General features: G+C 38.6%; 1 protein-coding gene and 1 long non-coding RNA gene across 5 annotated transcripts in view; both read right to left on the bottom strand.

Moving 5' to 3' along the window:
• Window positions 1-23,323, bottom strand: part of LOC113919581 — a 202,221-nt gene that overhangs the window by 50,004 nt on the left and 128,894 nt on the right. The gene's annotated exons all lie outside the window — the stretch shown is intronic.
• Window positions 18,178-21,545, bottom strand: LOC113919579 (serine protease 58-like). Of its 4 annotated transcripts, none has more exons than XM_027588944.1 (6): window positions 21,357-21,545; window positions 20,960-21,038; window positions 20,244-20,424; window positions 19,585-19,838; window positions 18,824-18,972; window positions 18,178-18,432 (listed from the first exon to the last, which is right to left on the bottom strand). In XM_027588944.1, the coding sequence occupies exons 2-6, from the start codon at window positions 21,015-21,017 to the stop codon at window positions 18,283-18,285; spliced, it is 792 nt and encodes a 263-aa protein (XP_027444745.1). In that variant the 5' UTR covers window positions 21,018-21,038; window positions 21,357-21,545; the 3' UTR covers window positions 18,178-18,282. The 4 variants fall into 4 exon arrangements, with proteins under 4 accessions (XP_027444745.1, XP_027444744.1, XP_027444746.1 ...); XM_027588943.1 differs by having other exon boundaries at window positions 20,960-21,074; XM_027588945.1 differs by having other exon boundaries at window positions 20,244-20,421; window positions 20,960-21,081.

Consider the following 23,323-nt stretch of genomic DNA (forward strand, 5'->3'; position numbering starts at 1 on the left):
ATCTTGTTTACTTTCTTTTGGTCTCTCACTTGCTCACTCTGATTGAAGTCAGTTGCTATGTTATGAACTGCCCAAGGGAGGCCCTCCTGGCAAGAAACTAAGAGCCAGAGAAGAACTGAGACCCTTAGTCCAAGAGCCTGGAAGAACTGAATCTTGCCAACAATCATGTGAGTGAATTTGGAAGCAGATCTTCCCCATTTGAACCTTGAAATGACTGCAGTCCTAGTTGATGACTTGACTGAAGCTTTGTAAGAAGTCTTTTTTTTTTTTTTTAAGATTTTATTTGTTTATCTGACAGTGAGATAGATAGAGCACAGGTAGGCAGAGCGGCAGGCAGAGGGAGAGAGAGAAGCAGACTCCCACTGAGCAGGGAGCCCAATGCGGTACTTGGTCTCAGGACCCCGGGATCATGACCTGAGCCGAAGGCAGCCACTTAACCGACTGAGCCACTCAGGCACCCAAAGCTTTGTAAGAAATCTTGAGCCAGGAGACCTGAGCTAAGCTGTACCCAGGTTCTTGGCCATAGAATTGGCAATTTGTGAGATAATATTTGTTGCTTTAAATTGCTAAATTTGGGGCTAATTTGTTCCTCAGCAGAGTGGCTGGGAAAGATATGTAGGAGAGCATCTTTTTGTGGGGAAGGGCTTAATCAGTTTGTGAGTGTACTTTCTCTTTGTCTTTTCTCTTGCTTTTGGGTGAAAAGTAGGCAAACCTGAGGGTTGGAGTACTGGAAACCATCTCAGCATACAGATGAGTGTCTCATTGTAAGAATGGCATAAAAGTCATTTCTCATATCATAATCACTCCCGTGCTTAAACACAGGGAGTAGAATGGAAAGCAGAATCGTTCTAAGTAAACTTTTCTTTCTTTGCCCCTGCCCTCTCTCATATAGCTACATTTGCATAAGTTAAAGGTACATTACAATATACCCCTCTGCGTTTAACCTGTCTTCATCTACGACTTTAGAAAGCCATCAATTTCTATTGTATACCTATATGACCAGAGATTTCTTTAAAAGGGTTAAAAATTCCTGAAAGCCAAAAGTAATTTGCATGGTTGTCCTATGAGTTAAGAGCATTTTTTTTTTTTGCATTTTATGTAGTATGTGTCCTTATGTGTGCTAGGCAGTGAAAGATAGAAATGGGGAGAGGTTGCCTTACTAGAAGTGGCCCTATCCATCCTTGAACTCCTTAACTATTGGCTTAGATCCATCGAGTTTGCCAGGTTAGTTCAACTGTGATAACCTGACCCAGCCACTAGGTGAGTCATATTGTCCAGGTACATTCTGACACTAAGGGTACATTTAAGAGGCACAGAAAGTTATGTAAGCACCAGGTGACTGTTCAGGTGAAGCAGGAATGGCTCCTGAAGCATAAGACTGAAGAAAGGTGTCCCAGTCTCAAGTTGAGATTAGCCACACAGTGTTAGAATTCAAAGGCATCATTGAGAGAGCATCTCAGAGGTGAGCAATATTTACTTGTGAATTCAAGGAATATAAAAAAGTTTATAGGTTTCAGTTTCCCCCCTTCCAAAAGGAAAAGGTTTTTTAGGTCTCTTGGAGAAATGTAAAATCTTAGAACTTACATTATCCAATTCACTGAACTGAAAAACATCAACGAGAGAGTGATATTGATTTTAGCCATGAAAATGTTAATATATAGGCATATTTATGAAGCCACTCACTAAAGGCAGCTTTAAAATTTTTCATCTTGAAATGATACTTCAAGCTGTATTGCAAAGGTAGGTAATGATTCCTGGGTTGGGACTGATTATCATTGATGACTGTCATTTTACAAGTGGGAAAACGGAGGATGAAAAAGATCCAGAGATTTGCCCAAAGTCACGGTGCTAGTGATATCTCTAGGCCTTCAACCAAGCCCTTTGACTTCCCAATTTCTGTACCATTTTAGGAAATTTAGGAGGGGGTCAGGGTAGACTAGTTTGGAAATTGAGTGACTGTTAGTTGCCTATAAAATGTTTTGTATTGGACAATTGTTTTTACTTGTGACAGCAACTACTGTTAATTCCCTTTCAAAAATTTGAGTTAAAATTGATAAAGTGGGCTCTCCCTCTCCATCCACCTCTCCCCTCACTCATGCTCGCTCTTGCTCTCTCTCTAATAAATAAATAAAAAATAAAAAAAAACTAAAAAAATTGATAAAGTAAGTTTGGATTTGTTAGGTTTTGATATAGTCTTCATTCCAGTGGTCATGGGCTCAGAAGTTCTGTTTCTAGGGAAGGAAGAAGAATGGATCTTGAAGATAACTTACTGTTTTTGCCACAACACACTTGGCTCTGTCTGGAATGTTTTTATTTCCTTCTCTGCTTAGCAAACTCTAGTTCATCCCTATAGGTTTAGCTCAATTATCATCCTTCCTGCAAAGCCTTCTCTCTGTTTTCTTACTGGACTTTATAAATCCTTCCATCTTGACACTTTCTTGTTATTCATTTAGCAAGTTTTTAAGTCCCTCCATATGTTAGGCATTATTCTGGGAACTGGGGATCTAGCAGTGACCAAAACAAAGTCCTTTCCTTTGCAAAGCTTATTGCATCATAATTATTTAGAATCCTTTGTACTCTAAGGCTGTCTCAAACTGAGATAAGAAGGGCAATATTCAAACTTCAAGCATTTTTATTCCCAACTAAATGTATAAATCTATTATCGAGGACTAAGATAAAATCATTAGATAAGTCTTCAAAAGTATTTCATATTCTTTCCTATTAATCACAGAGGTAATATTTGTGGTTTATAAATCATCTCTTTTAGGGAGTCACAGACCTTGGAAGGACCTCGAGGATTATTTAATTAAACCACTTCAGTTCAGATGAGAAGTCTGAGTATTGAATCACAAGATTTTATTTGCTCAGGATAATATGCCAAGTTAACGTCAGGGCTAGAAGTAGAATCCAAGAATATTGATTCTTATACAGGTTCCTTTGATGTGTTGCATTTTGTGAAAAAGTATCACACTGAAAAATATAATTTAGTTATGTTTATAAAATCATCCTTTCTAAAAATTATAGCATTAAAATTCAGGTAAAAAAAGTATTACAAGAATAGGGATATGTTGGTGTGTGTGTGATAGTGTTAAGGACATTTTCTAATTCCAATATGTGGGGGGAAAAAGAATAAATAATTTGAATATAAACATTGGAGAATGGTAATATAGAGTTGTAAAACGTCAAGTTACATTGTAAGCGTGACAGATGACATATCACAACCAGGTCTACACAGTCCTTTCCTAAAATTTTATGGATTCCATTAGAGATCTTCTTTATGTTAATTTGAGATCTGTGATAGTGCACACACACACTCAAAAACCTGAAAATCAGTGTTTTAATTGAAAACTGATATAAAAATAATGCCATTATGCACAGTTTTTAGCAACCACTGAACTCTAACACAGATCCTTGCTCTTTGAACCTTTGCTCTCACATACCAACAGATGCAGTCTAAACACATGCCCCCACATTCACACCTACAACATTCAGCCCCTCACCTGCCCCTCACACACAGTTCTGACACATCAGCTCCATTTCCTTCATCCATGGGAGATAGCGTGAAGGAGAAATGAAAGTCAGGAGCACAGATGCATGATATACAAATGTGTGTATTACACAAAGCCTGTGGAAAAAAAACTTTGAATGAAATAGCAATAATTTATTTCAGAAAAATTAACTTTGGTAAAATCAGTGAAAATATAGCCAGCTCCTCCAGCTTAAATTCATGAAACTAGAAAGGAAGATTGTGATTCAGAGTATAATCCAATCCATTTTTGATAACAATATATTTAAACAAATACAACACATTGATAATTTCCTGAGGAAAAGGGCTTAAAACAGTACTATTAAATTAATTCTAATAGTCCTAAAAAGAAGAAAATAATATTTTCTTTTTTTGAGGTTTTTGGGTTTTGCTTATATCTTCTTTTCTTTTTTTTTTTTTTATCATAAGTGTACTTTTTAATCCCCACCCCCTATTTCCCTCACCCCCCCAACCCACCTCCCCTCTGGTAACCATCAGTTTGTTCTTTATAGTTTAAGAGTCTGCTTCTTGGTTTGCCCCTTTCTCTCTTTTCTTTCCTTTGCTCATTTGTTTTGTTTCTTAAATTCCACATATGAGTGAAATCATATTATATTTGTCTTTCTCTATTTCACTTAGTGTAATACTCTCTAGCTCCATCCATGTTGTTGCAAATGGCAAGATTTCACTTTTTTATGGCCAAGTAATATTCCTTTATATGTATGTATAAAGGATATATATGTCACATCTTTTTTATCCATTCATCAGTTGGTGGACACTTGGTCTACTTCCATAATTTGGCTATTATAAAGAATACTGCTATAAACATAGGGGTGCATGTATCCCTTTGAATTAATGTTTTTGTATTTTGGGGATAAATACCCAGTAGTGTGATTACTGGACCATAGAGTAGTTCTATTTTTAACTCTTTGAGGAACCTCCATACTATTTTCCACAGTGGCTGCACCAGTTTGCATTACCACCAATAGTGCACCAGGGTTCCTTTTTCTCCACAACCTTGCCAACACTTGCTGTTTCTTGAGTTTTTGATTTTACCCATTCTGACAGGTTATGAGGTGATATCTTATTATAGTTTTGATTTGCATTTCCCTGATGATGAGTGATATTGAGCATCTTTTCATGTGTCTGTTGGTCATCTATCTTTAGATCTTCTATGGAGAAATGTCTGTTCATGTCTTCTGCTCATTTTTAAATTGGATTATCTGCTTTTTGAGTATTGAGTTGTATCAGTTATTTATATATTTTGGATACAAACCTTTTATTGGATATATCATTTGCAAATATCTTCTCCTATTCAGTAGGTCTTTTAGTTTTGTTGGTTGTTTCCTTTGCTGTGCAGAAGGTTTTTATTTTGATATAGTCCCAATAGTTTATTTTTGCTTTTATTTCCCTTGTCTCAGGAGACATATGTAGAAAAATGTTGCTACAGACATTTCAGAGGTTACTGCTTGTGCTATCTTCAAGGATTTTTATGGTTTCAGGTCTCACATTTTGGTATTTAGTCCATTTTGAGTTTATTTTTGTGTGTGGTGAGAAAGTGGTCCAGTTTCATTCTTTTGCATTGTAGCTGTCCAGTTTTCTCAACAACTTTTTCAAGAGACTGTCTTTTTCCCATTCTATATTCATTCTTCCTTTGTTGAAGATTAATTGATCATGCATACAGTTGTGGATTTATTTCTGGATTTTCTGTTCTATTCTGTTGATCTATGTGTCTATTATTATGTCAGTACCATACTGTTTTCATTACTACTACTTTGTAATATAACTTGAAATCTGGAATTGTGATTCTTCCAGTTTTTTCTTTTTCAAGATTGCTTTGGCTATTTGGGGTCTTTTGTGGTTCCACACAAATTTTAGGACTGTTTAGTTCTAGTTCTGTGAAAGATGCTGTTGGTATTTTGATAGGGATTGCATTAAATCTGTAGATTGCTTTAGGTAGTATAGACATTTCAACAACATTTCCTCTTCAACCCATGGAATGTCTTTCCATTTCTTCACATTGTCTTGATTTTTTTTCATCAGTGATTTATAGTTTTCAGAGTACAAGTATTTCACCTTTTGGATTAAGTTTATTCCAGATATTTTATAGTATTTTGTGCAAATGTAAATGGAATTGTTTTCTTAATTTCACTTTCTTTTTTTTTCTTAAGATTTTATTTATTTATTTGACAGAGAGAGACACAGTGAGAGAGGGAACGCAAGCAGTGGGAGTGGGAGAGGGAGAAGCAGGCCTCCCACTGAGCAGGGAGCCCGATGTGGGATTCGATCCCAGAACCCTGGGATCATGGCCTGAGCTGAAGGCAGACGCTTAACGACTGAGCTACACAGGCGCCCTTTAATTTCACTTTCTGCTGCTTCATTATTAGTGTATAGGAATGCAACAGATTTCTGCACATTGATTTTGTATCCTGTGACTTTACTGAAATCATTTATCAGTTTTAGTGGCTTTTTGGTGTAGTCTTTAGAGTTTTCTATGCAGTATCATGTCATCTGCAAATAGAGTTTTACTTCTTCCTTACGAATTTGGATGCCTTTTATTTCTTTATGTTGTCTAATTGCTGTGGCTAGGACTTCCAGCAATATGTTGAATAAAAGTGATGAGAGTGGACATCCTTGTCTTGTTTCTGTCCTTAGGGGAAAAGCTCTCAGTTTTTCACCACTGAGTATGATGTTGGCTTTGCGTTTTCCTTAAGGCCTTTATTATGTTGAAGTAAACCTACTTTGCTGAGTGTTTTTATCATGAATGGATGTTATATTTTGTCAAATGCTTTTTCTGCATCTATTGAAATGATCAGATGGTTTTTATCCTTTCTCTTACAGATGTGACATATCACGTTGATTGTTTTGTGAATATTGAACCACTGTTGCATCCCAGGAATAAATAAAGCTCATGGTATATGACTTTTTAAATGTATTGTTGGATTCCATTTGCTAATATTGACGATTTCTGCATTTATAATCATGAGAGATATTGGCATATATTTCTCTTTTTTTTGGTGGTATCTTTATCTGGCTTTGGTATCAGTGTGATACTGGCCTCATACAATGAACTTGGAAGTTTTCCTGACTCTTGTTTTTTTGGAATAGTTTGAGAAGAATAGGTATTATTTCTTCTTTAAATGTTTGGTTGAATTGATCTATGAAACTGTCTGGTCCTGAACTTTTGTTTTTTGGGAGGTTTTTGATTACTGATTCAATTGCACTGCTGGTAATCGGTCTGTTCAAATTTTCTTTTTCTTCCTGCTTTAGTTTTGGTAGTTTATATGTTTCTAGGAATCTATCCACTTCTTCTAAGTTGTCTAATATGTTAGCGTATTGGTTTTCATGATTCTAATTGTTTGTATTTCTGTGGTGTTGGTTGTTATTTCTCCGCTTTCATTTATTTTGTTATTTCTCCTCTTTTATTTAGTTATTTCTCCTCTTATTTATTTTGTTTATTTAGGTTCTCTCTCTCTTTGTCTCTCTCTTTTATTTTTGTTGAGTCTGGCTATAGGTTTATCAATTTTGTTGATCTTTTCAAAGGACCAGCTCCTGGTTTCATTGATCCATTCTATTTTTTTTTTTTTTTTAGTTTCTATATCATTTATTTCTGCTTCTAATCTTTATTATTTCCTTCATTCTGTTGGTTTTTGGTTTTTTTTTGTTGTTGTTCCTTTTCTAGCTCCTTTAGGTGTAAAGTTAGGTTGTTTATTTGAGATTTTTTTTTTGCTTTTTGAGGTAGGCCTGTATTGCTATCAACTTCCCTCTTAGAACAGCTTTTGCTGCATCCCAAAGATTTGGGGCTATTGTGTTTTCACTTTCATTTGTTTCCATGTAATTTTTTATTTCTTCTTTGACTTCTTGGTTGACCCAACACGTTATTTAACCTCCATTTATTTGTGGTCTTTCCAGACTTTTTCTTGTTGTTGATTTCTCCTTTCATAACATTGTGATCAGAAAAGATGCATAGTATGACTTTGATTTTTAAAGACTTGTTGAAACTTGTTCTTTGACCTAATATGTGATGTATTCTGGAGAGTGTTCCATGTGCACTTGAAAAGAATATGTATTCTGCTGTTTTAGGATGGAATGTTCAGAATATGTCTGTTAAAACTATCTGGTCCAATGTGTCATTCAAAGCCACTGTTTCCTTGTTAATTTTCTGTTTGGATGATCTATCAATGTGAATGGGGTGCTAAAGTCCCCTACTATTATTGTATTACTATTATTTTGTTTATGTTTGTTATTAATGTTTTATGAATTTGGGTGCTGCCATGTTGGGTACATATTTACAATTGTTATATCCTCTTGTTGGATTGTCCCCTTTATTATTATATAGTGTCCTTCTTTGTCTCTTGTTACAGTCTTTGTTTTAAAGTCTATTTTGTCCAATAAAAGTATTGCTACCCTGCCTTTCTTTTGACATCCATTTGCATGATAAATGTTTCTCCATCCCCTCACTTTTGATCTGAAGATGTCTTTTGGTCTGAAATGAGTGTCCTGTAGGCAGCATATAGGTGAGTCTTGTTTTTTTATCTACTCTGTCACCTTATGTCTTTTTCTTTCTTTCTTTCTTTCGAGAGAGAGCATGAGCAGGGGTGAGAGGCAGAGGGACAGAGAGAATCTTAGGCAGCCTCCATACTCAGTTTGGGCCCAATGAGGGGCTCAATCTCATGACCCTGAGATCATGACCTGAGCTGAAATCAAGGGACCCTGACCCTTAACTGACTGAGCCCCCCAAGCACCCCTGTCACCCTATGTCTTTTGATTGGAGCATTCAGTCATTTATATTCAAAGTAATTACTAATAAGTATGTACTTATTGCCATTTTGTTACTCATTTTGTGGCTGTTTTATAGTCCTTCTCTTTTCTTCTCTTTCTCTCTTCTTTCACACTTAGTTGGCTTTTTGTAGTGATAAACTTGGATTCCTTTCTCTTTATTTTTTGCATATCTATGACTGGTTTTTAATTTGTGGCTACCAGTAGGTTTGTATATAACATCTTCTGCATATAGCAGTCTATATTAAGTTGATGGAAGCTTAAATTTAAATCCATTCTTTACTCCTCTATCTACCATGTTTTAGGTATATGGTGTCACATTTTACATCCTTTTATTTTGTGAATCCCTTGACTGATTTTTAAGAGATACTGATTTTTACTGCTTTTGTGTGTTTTTTCTTTTCATACTTTCACTTATGGTCTTTCCTTTCCTCTCAAAGTGTCCCCTTTAATATTTCTTGTAGGGCTAGTTTAGTGGTAATGAAATCATTTAGTTTTTTTGTTTGTTTGAGAAACTCATCTCTCCCTCTATTCTGAATGATAGCCTTGCTAGATAGAGTATTCTTGGCTGCAGATTTCAGCACTTTGAATATATCATGCCACTCACTTCTGGCCTGCAAAGTTTCTGCTGAAAAGTCTACTGATAGCCTTATGGATTTCCCTTGTATGTAACTGTCTCTTCTCTTGCTTCTTACAAATTTTTTTTATCACTACTTTTTTGCCATTTTGATTACTATGTGTCTTGGTGTGGACCTCCTTGGGTTGTTTTTGGGGGCATCTCTGTGCCTCCTGGATCTGGATATCTGTTTCCTTCTCCAAATTAGGGAAGTTTTCAGCTATTACTTCTTCAAACAAATTTTCTGTTCCCTTTTCTCTCTCTTCTTCTGAGATCCCTATAATGTGAATGTTATTATGCTTGATAGAGTCACTGAGTTCCCTAAGACTATTCTCAATTTGCATAATTTCCTTTCCTCTCATTTGTTCAACTTGATTACTTTCCATTATTGTCTTCCAGGTTATTAATTCATTCTTCTGTTTCATCTAGCCTGCTATTTATTACATCAAATGTATTTTAAATTTCATTTATTGTGTTCTTAATCTCTTATTGGTTCTTTTTTATCTCTGTGTTAAGGGTTTCACTGATGTCTTCCACTCTTTTGTCAAGCCCAGTGCCTTTATGACCATTACTTTAAATTCTCTATCAGGCATGTTACTTATATCCATTTTGCCTTGGTCTCTTGCAGTGGTTTGGTTCTGTTCTTTCATCTGGGAGATATTTATCTTTCTCTCGTTTTGTCTGACTTTCTTCATCTGTATCTCTGTGTTAAGAAAGTCAGCTACTTCTCTTGCCTTTAATGATAATAGCTTTATGAAGAAGAGGTCCTGATGGTGCAGGAAAACTCTAAATTTAACTCCCTACTGGTTTTCCCTACAGTCTGAACTTTTTCTGAATTGTATACTATATTTAGATTTAGGAAGATATAATTAGATCAAATATTAGATTTTTAAAGCGTATGAATATGGTAAACCATCAATGCCACAAATACACAAGCCAAAAACCATGGCAAATCCAAAATTAGTAAAATAGATGTTATAAATCTCTCTGAAAGTGGTATCCATTGACTGTTACTGACAAAGCATTTGTATTTTACATGATAAATTTTTGTTTATCAAGAATCTTGGAGGTTCTATCAAGCAATAAAATTATGAACACCAGGATAGAAAGATGAATACTTTCTCTATTAATGAGTGGATGTAGCTCACCTTCAGCACAGGCTAAGACTCTAAAGAATGAGTGGGATTCTTTTGGTTACTAGTGGCAGGAAAACTGACCCCATCTGGCCTAAAAGGAAATTTATTGTCTTGTCTAACTAGAAAGCCCAAGTGTAGGTCCCAAGGCTTCAAGTATAGCTGGATTCAAGCAAAACAATCCATTCATTCTGCTTTCTGCATGGCTTTAGTATCAGGTTTCACACGGTAGTGCTCCAGTCCTTCTATCCTCTTAGGTTCAAGATGAAAAAACAAGAGCAAGTTCGCTTTCCCAAGAACTCAAAGGTACTAATTTGAGTCTCGTTCTCATCCCTGAACCAATCACTGTGGCTAAGGGAACATGATGCACTGACTAACTTAAGCCTAAGGAGTATGTTTCACCTCTAAGGACAGAGGCATAGCCTTGCTCAAGCATGTGGACTGAAGAGAGGGAGAGTGAGGAAAGAATAAAACTTAATATAAAAATTGGGAGCTGTTGCTGGAAGATGGAATGGGTGGGAATCTGGAATACAAGTCACAAATGCCTATTTTATGAGGAATCTCAATTGTGGCCATGGAGATATAGTTTTGCTGGCTCTGTTAGTACCAATTTAAAAATAGTCCTACATCAAGGGTGGTGATAAAAATGTATAGTGAATCCACTATTTATAAGGCAGGTGTGCCACTGGATCATCAGTTTCCATGGCTGTACAATGACAATTATACCATTTACAACTCATTTTTTTGGTGAGGATTAATAAACCAATGCATGTGAAAACATAGATGGTTAATAAAGGTCATTTGTCTTCCCATTTTCCTTTGACTCAAATTTTCCTTTTTTAGGTTTGGAGGTTTTCAAAATAGGAAGTATGCCCGACTCATTTTTTTAAATCTCCAGAACCTAAGACAGTACCTTAGTATAGTAAAAACTTAACATGTGCTGAAAAACTAAATAGGTGTATTAGTTAGATTATAGGATAGGCTGCTGTAATGGAGACCATGCTATATAATGGATCAAACAAGATAGATGTTTATTTCTCTCTCATAGAGCAGTCTGGAGCTTTTGCACAGTTTTTGGTAGGAAGGCAACTCTGTTCCCATAGATCATGCAGCCTTCTTCTGTCTTATTTCACCTTTCCCTTGTTTTCTTTGTGGGCAAGGTTGAAGCTTGCTGACCATCATCACAACTGTGGTCCAGCCCATGGGAAGTGGGAAGAAGATATAATGGGCAAATAGCTTACTTTTAAGAATGTGATACAAATATTGTGCACATCTCTTCTACTCACATCCTCTCAGACATTAGTCATGTGGCTACAATGAGCTACAAAGAATGTTGAGGAAGATAGCTTCTAGCAAGGCAGTCGTAAGTCAGCCATGGGGTATCCATTATGAAAAAAGATGAGGGGATAGGAGATCAATGTGTGGTCTCTGTCACATACAGCCACGTGAATGTCAGAGACACTGGAGCAGTGGGTACCAGTTTTCTCACAATGTCACTGGCAATGAAAAAACAAAGGAAATGCTACTTGGAAAGAACTGTGGGTCATAGTTTCAGAGTGTCAGATGTAAATGTGCCTCTCTGTGTTAAGGCTAAAGATGGAAGTTAAACTAATGGAATTTTATGCTTAGCAAATTGACTAAGTATAATCTTTTATTTATTTATTTGAGAGAGAGAGAGAGACAGAGAGAAGAACAGAGAGCATGAGCGGGGTTGGGGGGAGAAGGAGAAGCAGGCTCCCTGCTGAGCAAGGAGCCCAATGTGGGGCTTGATCCCAGGACCCTGGGATCATGACCTGAGCTGAAGGCAGATACAACCGACTGAGCCCCGCAGGTGCCTCAACAAAGTATAATCTTAAATGAATTCTAGAAAGCACTTATTTCTTTTAACTCAGCTCACCTAAGTTTATTAGGTTGGAAGTATAAACTTAGAATTTATTTATTGTTAAAGGGTTACTTTTCTAAGAATGATTCACCCTCATTTGATCATTTCTTCATGTGAAAGTTCGAAGGAATGTAGGAAGAATTATTTGAGCTAAGAATTATATTTTCAACTAAAGATATATAAAAGAATCTTAATTACAGTCTGTTCCATGTTGAAGAGAGCTGCCCTAAATCAAATATGATGTATTTAGGCAATTAGATGTCCCAGAAAATCTGGGGCAGTCTAATTTTAGATATCTGGTGTTGTTACCAATCCTATAAAACATTTTTGAGCATGTATCACCAACATATGTGTATTTATTTATATATCTATGTACTAATATATGTGTATGAACTGACATGTTGTACACATTATAAAACATACACCAAAAAAGAAAAAATTTTAAAAGATTTTATGTATGTATGTATATATTTTAGACAGAGGGAGAGAGAGAGAGAGAGAGCACTTGAGCAGGGGGAGGGGCAAAGGGAAAGGGAAAGAATCTCAAGCAGACTCTGCACTGAACATGGAGCCTGACATGGGGCTCAATCTCATGACCCTGAGATCACAACCAGAGCCAAAACCAAGAGTCAGACACTTAACCGACTGAGCCACCCAGGGACCCCCCAAAAAGAAATTTTTAAAGGATGAGCTAAACTAATTGCAAATAGAAGTTTTAATACTCATTTCTTACATCCTTCTAGGGCTCATGCACACACAACATGAAAATCATTGCCTAGTCAATAATAGAGGCTAGACCAGAACCCGGGTATCCCTTCTTACAGTTAAGTGGTCTTTCCTCTTAACTGCATTGCCTTTCATCTTTTTTAATGTTCCATGTAACTAAAGTTTTGTTCTAGACAAGATGGAGTAGGTGCATCTCATTTTATACCTCCTGCTAATAACAATAACAATACCAAAAAATCCTGAATGGAATATATAAGTCATTTACCAGAAGATCAGAAAAGTGGAAAAAAAGTGAATTAGCTAGACATCTTGAGACTTGAGGAATGGCCTGGTAGTGAGTTTCCTGGGCTCTTTTCTTGCTCTCAATATATCCAGGTCTGTATGCTAAAAATATTTGTAACATCAAAACAACAGTGGGCAGAGACAAAAAAGCAAACAACAACAACAGAAAAACAAACAAAAACAGCAATGACAACAAAAATAAGAAAATCTTATCTCTCTAGCCAAAGGACTGGGAAAGGAGAAGCCCAATAGAACAGAAACTTCTTAACTATATGTGGTAGGCAGAATTCTAAGATGTACCCCCAAGTTTCCTGCTATTGAGTAGATGTCCTGACCTGGAACTGTGAATTTGATGGACATGACCTCTGTGGTTAGGCTATGTTATATGGCATGGTGGACATTAAGATAAGGAGATTATCCAGGTGGTCCAGGCCTAATCACATGAGCCCTTTAAAAGTTAAGAGTTTTCTTTGCCTGGTAGTAGAAGGGGAAGTCAGAGAAATTCACAACATGAGAAGCATTTGACATGAGGGTGGTTTTCTGTTGCTAAGATGGAGGAGTCCACATGGGAAAGATCTGAGAATGACTCTAGGGGCTGAATGTGGTCCCCTGCTGACAGGTAGCAAGACTCGGAGATCTTAGCCTTAACAACTGAAAGGAAATGAATTTTGCCAGCAATGTGAAAGAGGTGGAAGTGGATCTTTCCCTAGTTGAACCTCCAGGTGGGGATGTGGCTGGACCACATCTTGATTTTAGCCTTATGAGACATTGAGCTATGGAATTCTTAACTAAGGAAACCATGAGATAATACATTTTTGTTGTTTTAAACCAATAAGTTATTGGCAATTTCCTTGATCTTGAGATAAAACCTATGAAAAAGCCATGTACTCCCTCATCCCTATGGTGCTCCAGGAGTGGGGCTGGTTGGCAGAACTCTAATTAACTTCTACCATGTATTAGTTTCCTATTGCTTTTATAAAAAATTGCCAAAAATTAGTGGCTTAAAACAACACAAATTTATTACCTTACAGTTCTAGAGATCAGAAAGTCAAAGTGAGTCTTACTGGGCTAAAATCAAGGTGTCCATAGAACTGCCTTCTTTCTGGAAGCCTTTCTGGAGGCTTTGGGGAGAATCAATTTCCTTGCCTTTCCAGCTTTTAGAGGCTGCCTGTGTGCCTTGGCTCATGGCCCCTGCCTCTATCTTTAAAGCACATCACTCCAACCTCTACTTCTGTGATTACATCTCCCCTCTTTTTTTGATCCTTTTGCCTTCTTTTTTTGAAGACACTTGTGATTACATTGGGCCCACCTTGAAATCCAGGCTAATCTTCCCATATCAAGATCTTCGGGGCGCCTGGGTGGCTCAGACGGTTGGGCATCTGCCTTCAGCTCCCAGGGTCCTGGGATCGAGCCCCGCATTGGGCCCCCTGCTTGGTGGGGAACCTGCTTCTCCCTCTCCCTCTGCCTGCTTCTTCCCCTGCTTGTACACTCCCTCTCTCAGTCAAAAATAAATAAAATCTTAAAATAAAAGAATCAATTAAAAAAAAAGATCCTTAACTTAATCACATTTGCAAAGTCTCTTTTACCATGTAAGGTAACATATTCATAGGTTCTAAGGATTAGGATGTAGACAATTTGTGTGTGTGTGTGTGTGTGTGTGTGTGTGTGTGTGTGTGTGTTTGTGTGTGATTGTTCTGTCACCACAACTCCCTACAGAATAACACTCTAGAGGCTTTATAAACCAAATTGACATTTGAATCATAGCCCACAAAAGTGGGCTAGGCCATACATTCAGAACATAAATTGGTTAAGTACATGCTCAATTAGGATATCTTTTTTTTTTTTAGAGGAGAGAAACAGTGAATGGGGGTGGGGGAAGGGCAAGAGGGTGAGGGAGAGAGAGAATCCCAAGTGAGTTCCATGCCCAGTGCAGAGGCCAACATGGGGCTTGATCCCACAACCCTGAGATCGCAACCTGAGCTGAAATCAAGAGTTAGACACCTAACTGCCTGAACCACTCAGGCTCCCCTCAGTTAGGATATCTAAATAGGAATCAGACTCTTATGGATATCCAACTGTCCAGGATATAGTACAAAACTGCTCACCATATTAGGCAAATTTCAACTCCAGTAAGAAAATATAATCAACAGATGTCAACATCTAGATGACGAAGATGTTGGAATTATCAGATGAGGATTTTAAAGCAGCTATTATAAAAACATTCTAATAAGCAATTGCAAATACTAGAGTCAAATGAAGAAGAAACAGAAAATCTTAGCAAATTTTATAGATGATATAAAGATAAACCAAATGGAAATTTTAGAATTTAAAAATATAACTGAACTAAAAAATTCATTAGATGGGTGTTTTAATTGAACCTAGGATTTAATGTCTAAAAGTGACTAAATGATAACACTGACAGGTCAGTGCCATTGAAAGAAGAGTTTAAGAAGTACTAGAAGTACTTCTAGTAGAAGTAGAAGTAGAAGTAGAAGAAGTACTAGAGTCAGTCAGGAGGCAGGAGGAGTGAGAGGAAAGCACAGGCACAAGCCTTTATTTGGAAACCAATAGAAGGAACAGGTGAGGCAGAGTAGTCAAGTTTGAACAAGTTTAGGATTGAATAGTTTGAGTAATTTCAGCAGGCTCTTAGCTATGGTGGTGATCTCTAGTTGTTCAATATCTGGCCCCATGTGATTTAGAGCAGGGGAAATATTGGCTTGGTGTGTGAAAGTTGGATAAAGGAGGTGGTTGGGATAGAGCTCTGGATTGGTAGGTCTGCATATAAAAAGCATGTGGTAGACAGAGTCATTTACTACCTCCAGGAATTAGTTAGCTCTGGGAGGGGCACTTTTTCCGTAGCCAGCAAGGCTCCCAAGATGTGAAAGCATCATAAATATAGAAAATAATAACAATTAAAATAATGAATTCAATAGCAAAATTGGCAGGCCAGAAGAGTCAGTGAACTTGAAGGTAGAGCACTAGAAATTATCAATATGAACAACAGATGAAAAAGGGATTAAAAAAAAAATGAATGGATCCCCTGGGACCTGTGGGATAATAACAGAAGATTTAACATTCATGTTATCAAAGTTTCAGAAGAAAAAGAACACTAAGCTGAAAAATACTTGAAGAAGTAATGGCTCAAACTTCTCAAATTTGGTGAGAGACATAAACCTACAGATTCAAGAAACTGGATGTACCCCCAAACAGAATAAACTTTTTAAAAAATTCACACCCAGACATGTCACAATTAAATCTCTGTAAAGGGAAGATGAAGGCAGATGAAGAAAAACTTTCGAAAGCTGCCAGAGCCAGAGAGAAACGATGCATTACCGATTGGGGAACAATGAGTCAAATGATAACAGATTTCTCCTCAGAAACTTGAAGGACAGAAGAAAGAGGCAAACATTTTCCAAGTCCTGAAAGAAAATCACTGTCAACCCAGAATTCTTTTTTTTTAAAGATTTTATTTATTTATGATAGAGTGTGAGCACAAGCAGAAGGAGGGGGAAAAGGGAGAAGCAGACTCCCTGCTGAGCAGGGAGCCCAACACAGGCCTAGAAAGAAGATGCTTAATGGACTGAGCCACCTAGGCGCCGCCCAGTATTCTTTATCCAGCAAAAAATATCCTTCAAGGGCGCCTGGGTGGCTCAGATGGCTAAGCGTCTGCCTTCAGCTCAGGTCATGATCCCAGGGTCCTGGCATCGAGTCCCATATCGGGCTCCCTGCTCAGCGGGGAGCCTGCTTCTCCCTCTCCACTCCCCCTGCTTGGGCTCTCTCTCTCTCTGTCAAATAAATAAATAAATAAATAAATAAATAAATAAATAAAATCTTAAAAAAATATATCCTTCAAGAAATAAGGTGAAGAAACATTAAGAGGATTTGTCACCAGCAGACCTGCTCTAAAAGAATGACTAAAAAAGCTATTCAGATAGAAAGGAAATGACAATGAAAGGACTCTTGGAACATCATGAATGAAAAAAAGAGTAGTGGATTTATGTAGATTGCATACTACAGAACATTCCTGAAGTGACAAAATTGTAGTGGTGGAGAATAGATCAATGGTTTCAAGGGTTAGGGCCAGGAAAAGGTGTGATTATTAAAGTATAGCATGAAGAAGTTTCTTTCAGATCATATGGTGATAGAACAGTTTTGGATTCTGCTTGTGGTGATGGTCATAGGAATCCATATATGCGATAAGATTTCAAATTTTACCCTTAAAAAGAGTGTATATAAAGAAAGACTGGTGAAATCCAAATAAAATCTGTACCTGAATGAACAGCATTGTACCACTGTGAATTTCCTGGTTTTAACATTTTACTATGGTTATAGGAAATATTATCAATGGGGCAAGACTGGGTACACAGAAACTTTCTGTAATATTTTTTTACAATTTCTTGTCTTAACCAATTTCAAAATAAAATATTATAATAAAAATAGGACCTATTTTAGTTTTTTTTAATTTAATAATTGAGAAAGGTAGGATAAGAGCAGGTGAATTCAGGATTTGGAGAAAATCAGCTGAATTGGCAATTGGTGTAGGATAGACTTTGGTTGGTTCAGTGAGATCATTCTTTGCACACATCTCCACCAGTCTATACACACACATGCATATGCACACTCACAGACACACACAAACACAATTATACTCACCTAGGTTTCAACATTTCCCTATTATCCTTCTACCATTCTCTTTCCAGTCACCTATCTTAGATTTTTTTCTGTGCTTAGCACAGATGATCAGGAGATCATCCCTCCTCCCGTTGGTGGTCTGACCCATTTAACTCCTCTCTGCACCCACTTCTGCTTCATCTCCTAACCATTTTTGAAACCCTTATAGTTCTTGTTATCATAAAACTCTAGCCTCTATCTCTAAGAATTATTTGCCAGCAGCCTAATAACACTGCAGCATTTACTGAGTCTTATTAGATATGACGGAGTGAGAGGGCACAGGCCTGACTCAGAGGCCTGTCAGACCCTAGAGATGCCACAGTCTCACCATCACATTCCTGAGGCCCATATGTCCTCTGGAGGGTAGAGGTTGGAGGAGAACTGTTCCATAAAAGTCTGATGTAACCATGGCAGGTGGGTAGGAAGTTGGAGGAGAGGAAGGGAGTGGTGAGAAGTTAGCTTATTTAGGAGAATGCTAACAAGCTCAAATCCTCTGATGATCATTCAGGCTAGGACTGAGAAAGGAGAAGGGAAGTCAAGAGACCAGAAGGAACAGAAAATTTCTGATAGCCAAAGACGCTATTCCCATCTTGTTCTGAGGCTCGAGGGAAAGGAAGGGTTAAGATGGTAGACCCAGTTCTGAGGCCCTGGGAGAGGGACTAGAGAGAGCTCAGTTATTGTGGATGACTTTGCAGATCCAGTCTGTATAGTGGGAAACCCTGGTGTAGTAGCCAATATCCCCTCTCAGAATACATCCTGCTGACCAAGATAGGATCCCGTGGAGCTGATTCTGGCACAGGATTGGGGCAGCAGGTAATTCCTGTTAGGAAAAGGACAGATGGGTCAGGCAGGATAGCCAAAACAAAGATGACCTAGTACCTAGAGTCAAGTCACTATCTGAGGGGTCCAGAATAGAAAGACTTAGGTGATAAGGACTGGGAGAAATGTCTGGTGGATATCTTGGGCCCATCCCAGCACTCATTCTAGGCCACATCAGAGTTAGCCATGAAGAAATAAGAACACTCTGAGATGTTTCTGCCCTGGCATCTAAGTTCATTCATTATTGAAAAGACACATTCTTTCCTGGATCCCATTTACCTTTATCTCTTCTTGAATGTAGAGACAGGAAATTAGATTGGTTGAGGGAGATATGTGGACCCCAAAACAGTGTCCTAGACCAAACTCAAATGGGGCAGAGGGAAAAGAGTTACCTTACATGTGTGTGTGTTCTCCAGAGATGATCCTGCACAGAACATGTTCTCTGTGATTTTAACAGGAATTTGTCCTACTGGAGTCTCTTGGCAGTCATCATTAGAGAACCAAAAGACAGTCTGGTTTAGCTGGATATCAGGCTCTGTGTCTATGAACACGAGCGTGTGCACACACACGCACACACACACACACACAAAGGGAGAAAGAGAGAAAAGGCTTTGTTTCTCTTTGATCCTTAACATGTTCATCTCCCTTTCTTCTCCCCTTCACTCCCTCTTTTCTGTTATTAACCCCTCCATCATTCAATGAAAGAAAAAGCCAAAATGAAAAGGAACCAGAGAAGAAGAAACATAATGAAATGAGAAAACCATGGTCTGGTCCCAGTGTTGCAAACTGCATACCTTGGGCTTGTGTGTGCATGCTTTTTTTGTGTGAATGTTTGTCTCTAAGTTTCTAACGAATAAGTCACACTTAGCATCACCAGTGGGATTACTTGCCAAGCCCTTCCTCACCCAGACACTTTTTCGCCCTCACCTGGGGGATGAATGAGTCAAGAACACTGGACTCCAGAGACCTCCAGCCATAAACAGTCATGTTACCAGCTTGGGCCTCAATTTCCAAATAAATAAAACTAGAGGTTAAGATATTATAAGTTCTCAGGTTTCTTCCAATTCTCATGACCTATAATAAAAATTATATGATAATCCTCTTTGAGTGGATACTTAAGGAGCACTAAGGGTCTGTCTTGAGGGCCACTCACTGGAATTCTTCCATTCCCAGCCCCAGCCAGAGACTGTGCACTTTTCCCCTCTTCTGTCATCTGTGGTATTGGGCAGAACCACCAGCTTCACCTGATCGTTGAGCTTTTGGGGATGATTCAGCTTGATAAGCATGAGGTCATGCTCAGCAGAATCCCGGGTAAAATCTGGGTGTTGGACAGTAAGCATGGGTCTTAAGTTTCCAATCTTGTTTTGGAAACTCTCTTTTGAAGCAGCAATGTTTATCTCAAGAAATCTGGAACAGGCCATGAAGGATTAGATATTATTCTATTGTTCACCTTGTATCCTTTCTCCCCCAACTTGCTTTGTGACTTTGTATGAATTCCTTCCATAACTTGCCAAGACCTCCATTTCCTTGTCTGGCAAATGAGCAATTTCTACTGCACTTCTATAATTCTTTGGTCTGTACCACATTGTATATAGGCTTTTCTTCCCTATTGATTCATCCCTTAGTCCTCAGCTTCCCCAGTTCCCTCTGTCTACATCATCCCACCCAGAAATCTAGCTCATAACCACCTAGATCTATTTCCTGCCTCCTTCCAATCACTCACTTCTCGGGCTTGAGAGCTCCTGGGCAAGTTTCTTCAGGGCCGAGCCTCAGTACCCCCTTACCTCTCCCTCTAGGACCCCCATTACTCACGGCAAGAAGCAGTGGGCTGCAGTGAGAACCCACTGTTTGTGGATCAGGGTCCCCAAACAAGACTTATATTCTGAGTTCAGGAAAACCAAAAAGGTTGGTACAGTTTTGATGTCCATCTGATTGAACTGCTGGGCTAATTTTACTTGTATCGGTGTTGGTTTTACAGTTATTGTTGTTACTACTGTCAGATAGGGGAAAGGAAGACGGAATTTTAGAGACAGGCAGATATTCCAGAAGATCGAAGTCTGAAACACTTTATACAGAAATGCTTTGAAATGGTCAATGTGTTATTGACATTTGAGGAGTTACTGAACCATTTCAGGGTCCTTCTGTTACTTTCCCCTTAGACTTCCCTCTGTATTTGTATCCTCCTTCTTTTTACTCCTCTTCTCCTTCCTTCAGCTTGATTTTTCTTTTCCTTAAGCTTCCTTCCTAGCTATATAGCAAAATCACATTCTTTTGCCAACACCCACCATCCATTGTGCCAAGTCTTATTATCTCAGTCTGAATCTTCTCTTGCACCCATGAAGCCAGAGGAAAATCAGTGGGCTCTACATATCTTTGAGTGGGCTAGGAAACTTCCAATCACCAGTATCCCAAATTCTTACCTTTCTAACTAATGTACTCTCCACCCATCTTATCTAGACCCATTTCCTACACTTTCTTCCAATATGACCTTTTCAAAGTTTTAAGCCAAAATAGGAACCTGCACTTACCAGTCACTGTCAGAATGCTGAAGACTAGAAAGAGGTGTTTCATGTCTGTGATCTCCATGCCCTCTTGCAGTAAGAAGACCTGGGAAGGGAGTGAACTACCAACAAGCCTGATCTCCTAGAAGCTTTGCAAAGGCAGAAATATCAAGGTGGGGTGGGGATATAAACCAAGGGAGGATGGCATCAAAGGGAAGGACAGCCAGACCTTATTTCTCTAGAGTGTCTGCCCTCCCATTGTTGTCTGGGAAATTTTTCTAAGGTGAAATGCCTGACCACAGATGGATGTCCTGTAAGCCAAGAACTTTATTAGCAAAGATAAATCTCAACTGGCCAGTTGTGTCTGCCTTATTCCACTGTCTCCAGTAATACTTCAGTTGCTGGTTCCCTTACATTTACTCACCTGTCTTCACTTAGTGTGGCTGATCTTCACCTCTCTGTGTGACATTTACTAGCCCTCAAGTTCAAAATAAACTCCCTCCTCTGTGAGCTACACACCTCACCTAACAAACTGAGCCTTCACCCATGTCACATTGACTCTTGCCCTAATGTCACACTGGCTCCACCCCATGGCATCCTTTCATGTCACAGTCCCCATACCATGTCATCCTCCCTCTAACCCCCAGATACCACTGACCTCTCCCTGAAACTTTGCAGAGCCACATAGAGACAGACAGGGCTCAGCATGGGGTTCCCTCAGAATGGAGTCAAAGGGATAACAAGTAGAATGTATCAGTTGGCTTTTGCTGGCAAATTTCCTCAAAACTTAGTGGTTTAAAATGGTAGTCAATTATTTGGTCATAATTCTGTAGGCTGACAATTTGGGATGGTCTCAGCAGGGCTCACTGATGCAGCTGGCAGTCAATGGTCCCACAAACATGTCCAGTGGTTGGCTTGTTGTCAGCTAGAGTGATGAGGATAACTAGGCCATGTGTCTATCATCATCCAACAGGCTAGTCCAAGATCATTTATATGATGGTAGTTGCAAAGTTCCCAAGATCAGAAAAATGGTAAATCTCAATGCCCAAATCTTTAAGCCTTTACTTGTGTCATATTTGCTAATGTCTCATTGGCCAAATCAAGTTGCATGGCCAACTCAGAGTCACAGGTAGAAAAGAGTCCACTACCTGATGGGAGAATGTGTAAAATCATATGACAAGGGCACAGATAGAAGAAGGGGCATAGTATTTGGCCTTTTTCTTGCCATTTTATTGTGTAAATTTTCAAACATACAAAAAATTTAAAAACACTGTACTGTGAATACTGCCATGCCCACCACCTCTTTTCTTCAATTAACACTTTGCTATATTTGTGTTATTACATACTATCAATCTATAGTTGTGACTTTTGTTACAATCTACCACACAGAGGCAACCAGCTTAACCTCCTACAATCTGGCTTCCTCTCCCACCTCTCTGATAGCAACTCCTTTTCTCACAGCTGCCACCCTCACTATATAGCCACTGAGTTGTTGTGATAGCTTTCAAACTGGCCTTCAACAAGCTATCTCTTTCTCTATCCAATTTTGCCAGATTGATTTTTTTTTTTTTTAATTTGTTGTGCTCTTGCTTAAAAGCTTGCAGTTGTTCCTAGTGCCCATTACTTCATGTCTAAACTCCTCTGCTTGGCTGCCAAGGCCCTCAGTAATCTGGTACTAACATGTGACTCTGTAGGAATATGACATAATGGGCAGAGTCAGAGTTCCTGGGCAATCTCAAAAGCGGCCTGTGTCCTTGAAACATCTGTTGGTGAACTTCTTACCTCTCTCTGACCAACTCTAGTCCCTGTGTGTCCTAACCACTTTTAAAAATTGGCTGTAATCTTTGGCTTTTAGCCCTCTTAACTTGGCCCCACCTCGACATCTCCCATCAGGACCCCATAGGCACCAATTTCTGCTTTGACCTGGATATCTTCTCCTTGGATCCTTGTCAAAAATCCCATGACTTTCATTCTTCTACAGTCATCTGTTGCCCTACTGGTGAGAAAGGACTGGCTCCTCCCCCTGTCATTTGTCAAACAGTGGCCTGTTTTGAATATATTCTTCTGATTGGCTGTGAGTCCTTGGCTATACTTCCTGGGTTCACACAGGAAAGGATTCCCATCCAACCTCTGATTTGACTATACTTTTCACTATACTGAGGAGTAAGACCTTTCTCTGCTCCCTATCTGTGCTAATTCCTGTCTGGCACCCACTGAGCTCCACTTGTTCAGACTGGGTTTTAAGAGCCCCTCAGATTCCATTTGTGTCCACTGTCCCTCCCACCAAACTATTCCCTGGTGATTTTTCTCTTTTCTCTACTATAGAATTTTCACTCTGGGTCGGCTAGTTTCTTTGGTATTCTTCACATAGACGATTTCTCTACATGCTTC

The sequence above is a fragment of the Zalophus californianus genome, chromosome 3 (genome assembly GCF_009762305.2).
Source record: "Zalophus californianus isolate mZalCal1 chromosome 3, mZalCal1.pri.v2, whole genome shotgun sequence".
NCBI classification, from domain to species: Eukaryota; Metazoa; Chordata; class Mammalia; order Carnivora; family Otariidae; genus Zalophus; species Zalophus californianus.

Bases quoted from the DNA above. Each gene is read 5' to 3' on its own strand.
- LOC113919579 (XM_027588944.1), bottom strand. From the start codon at position 21,017: ATGGAGATCACAGACATGAAACACCTCTTTCTAGTCTTCAGCATTCTG. The intron at 20,425-20,959 runs GTAAGTGCAGGT...CCTATCTGACAG, and splicing joins CAGCATTCTGACAGTGACTG to TAGTAACAACAATAACTGTA. The intron at 18,433-18,823 runs GTAACTCTTTTC...TTTTCCTAACAG, and splicing joins AGAACACACACACATGTAAG to GAATTACCTGCTGCCCCAAT.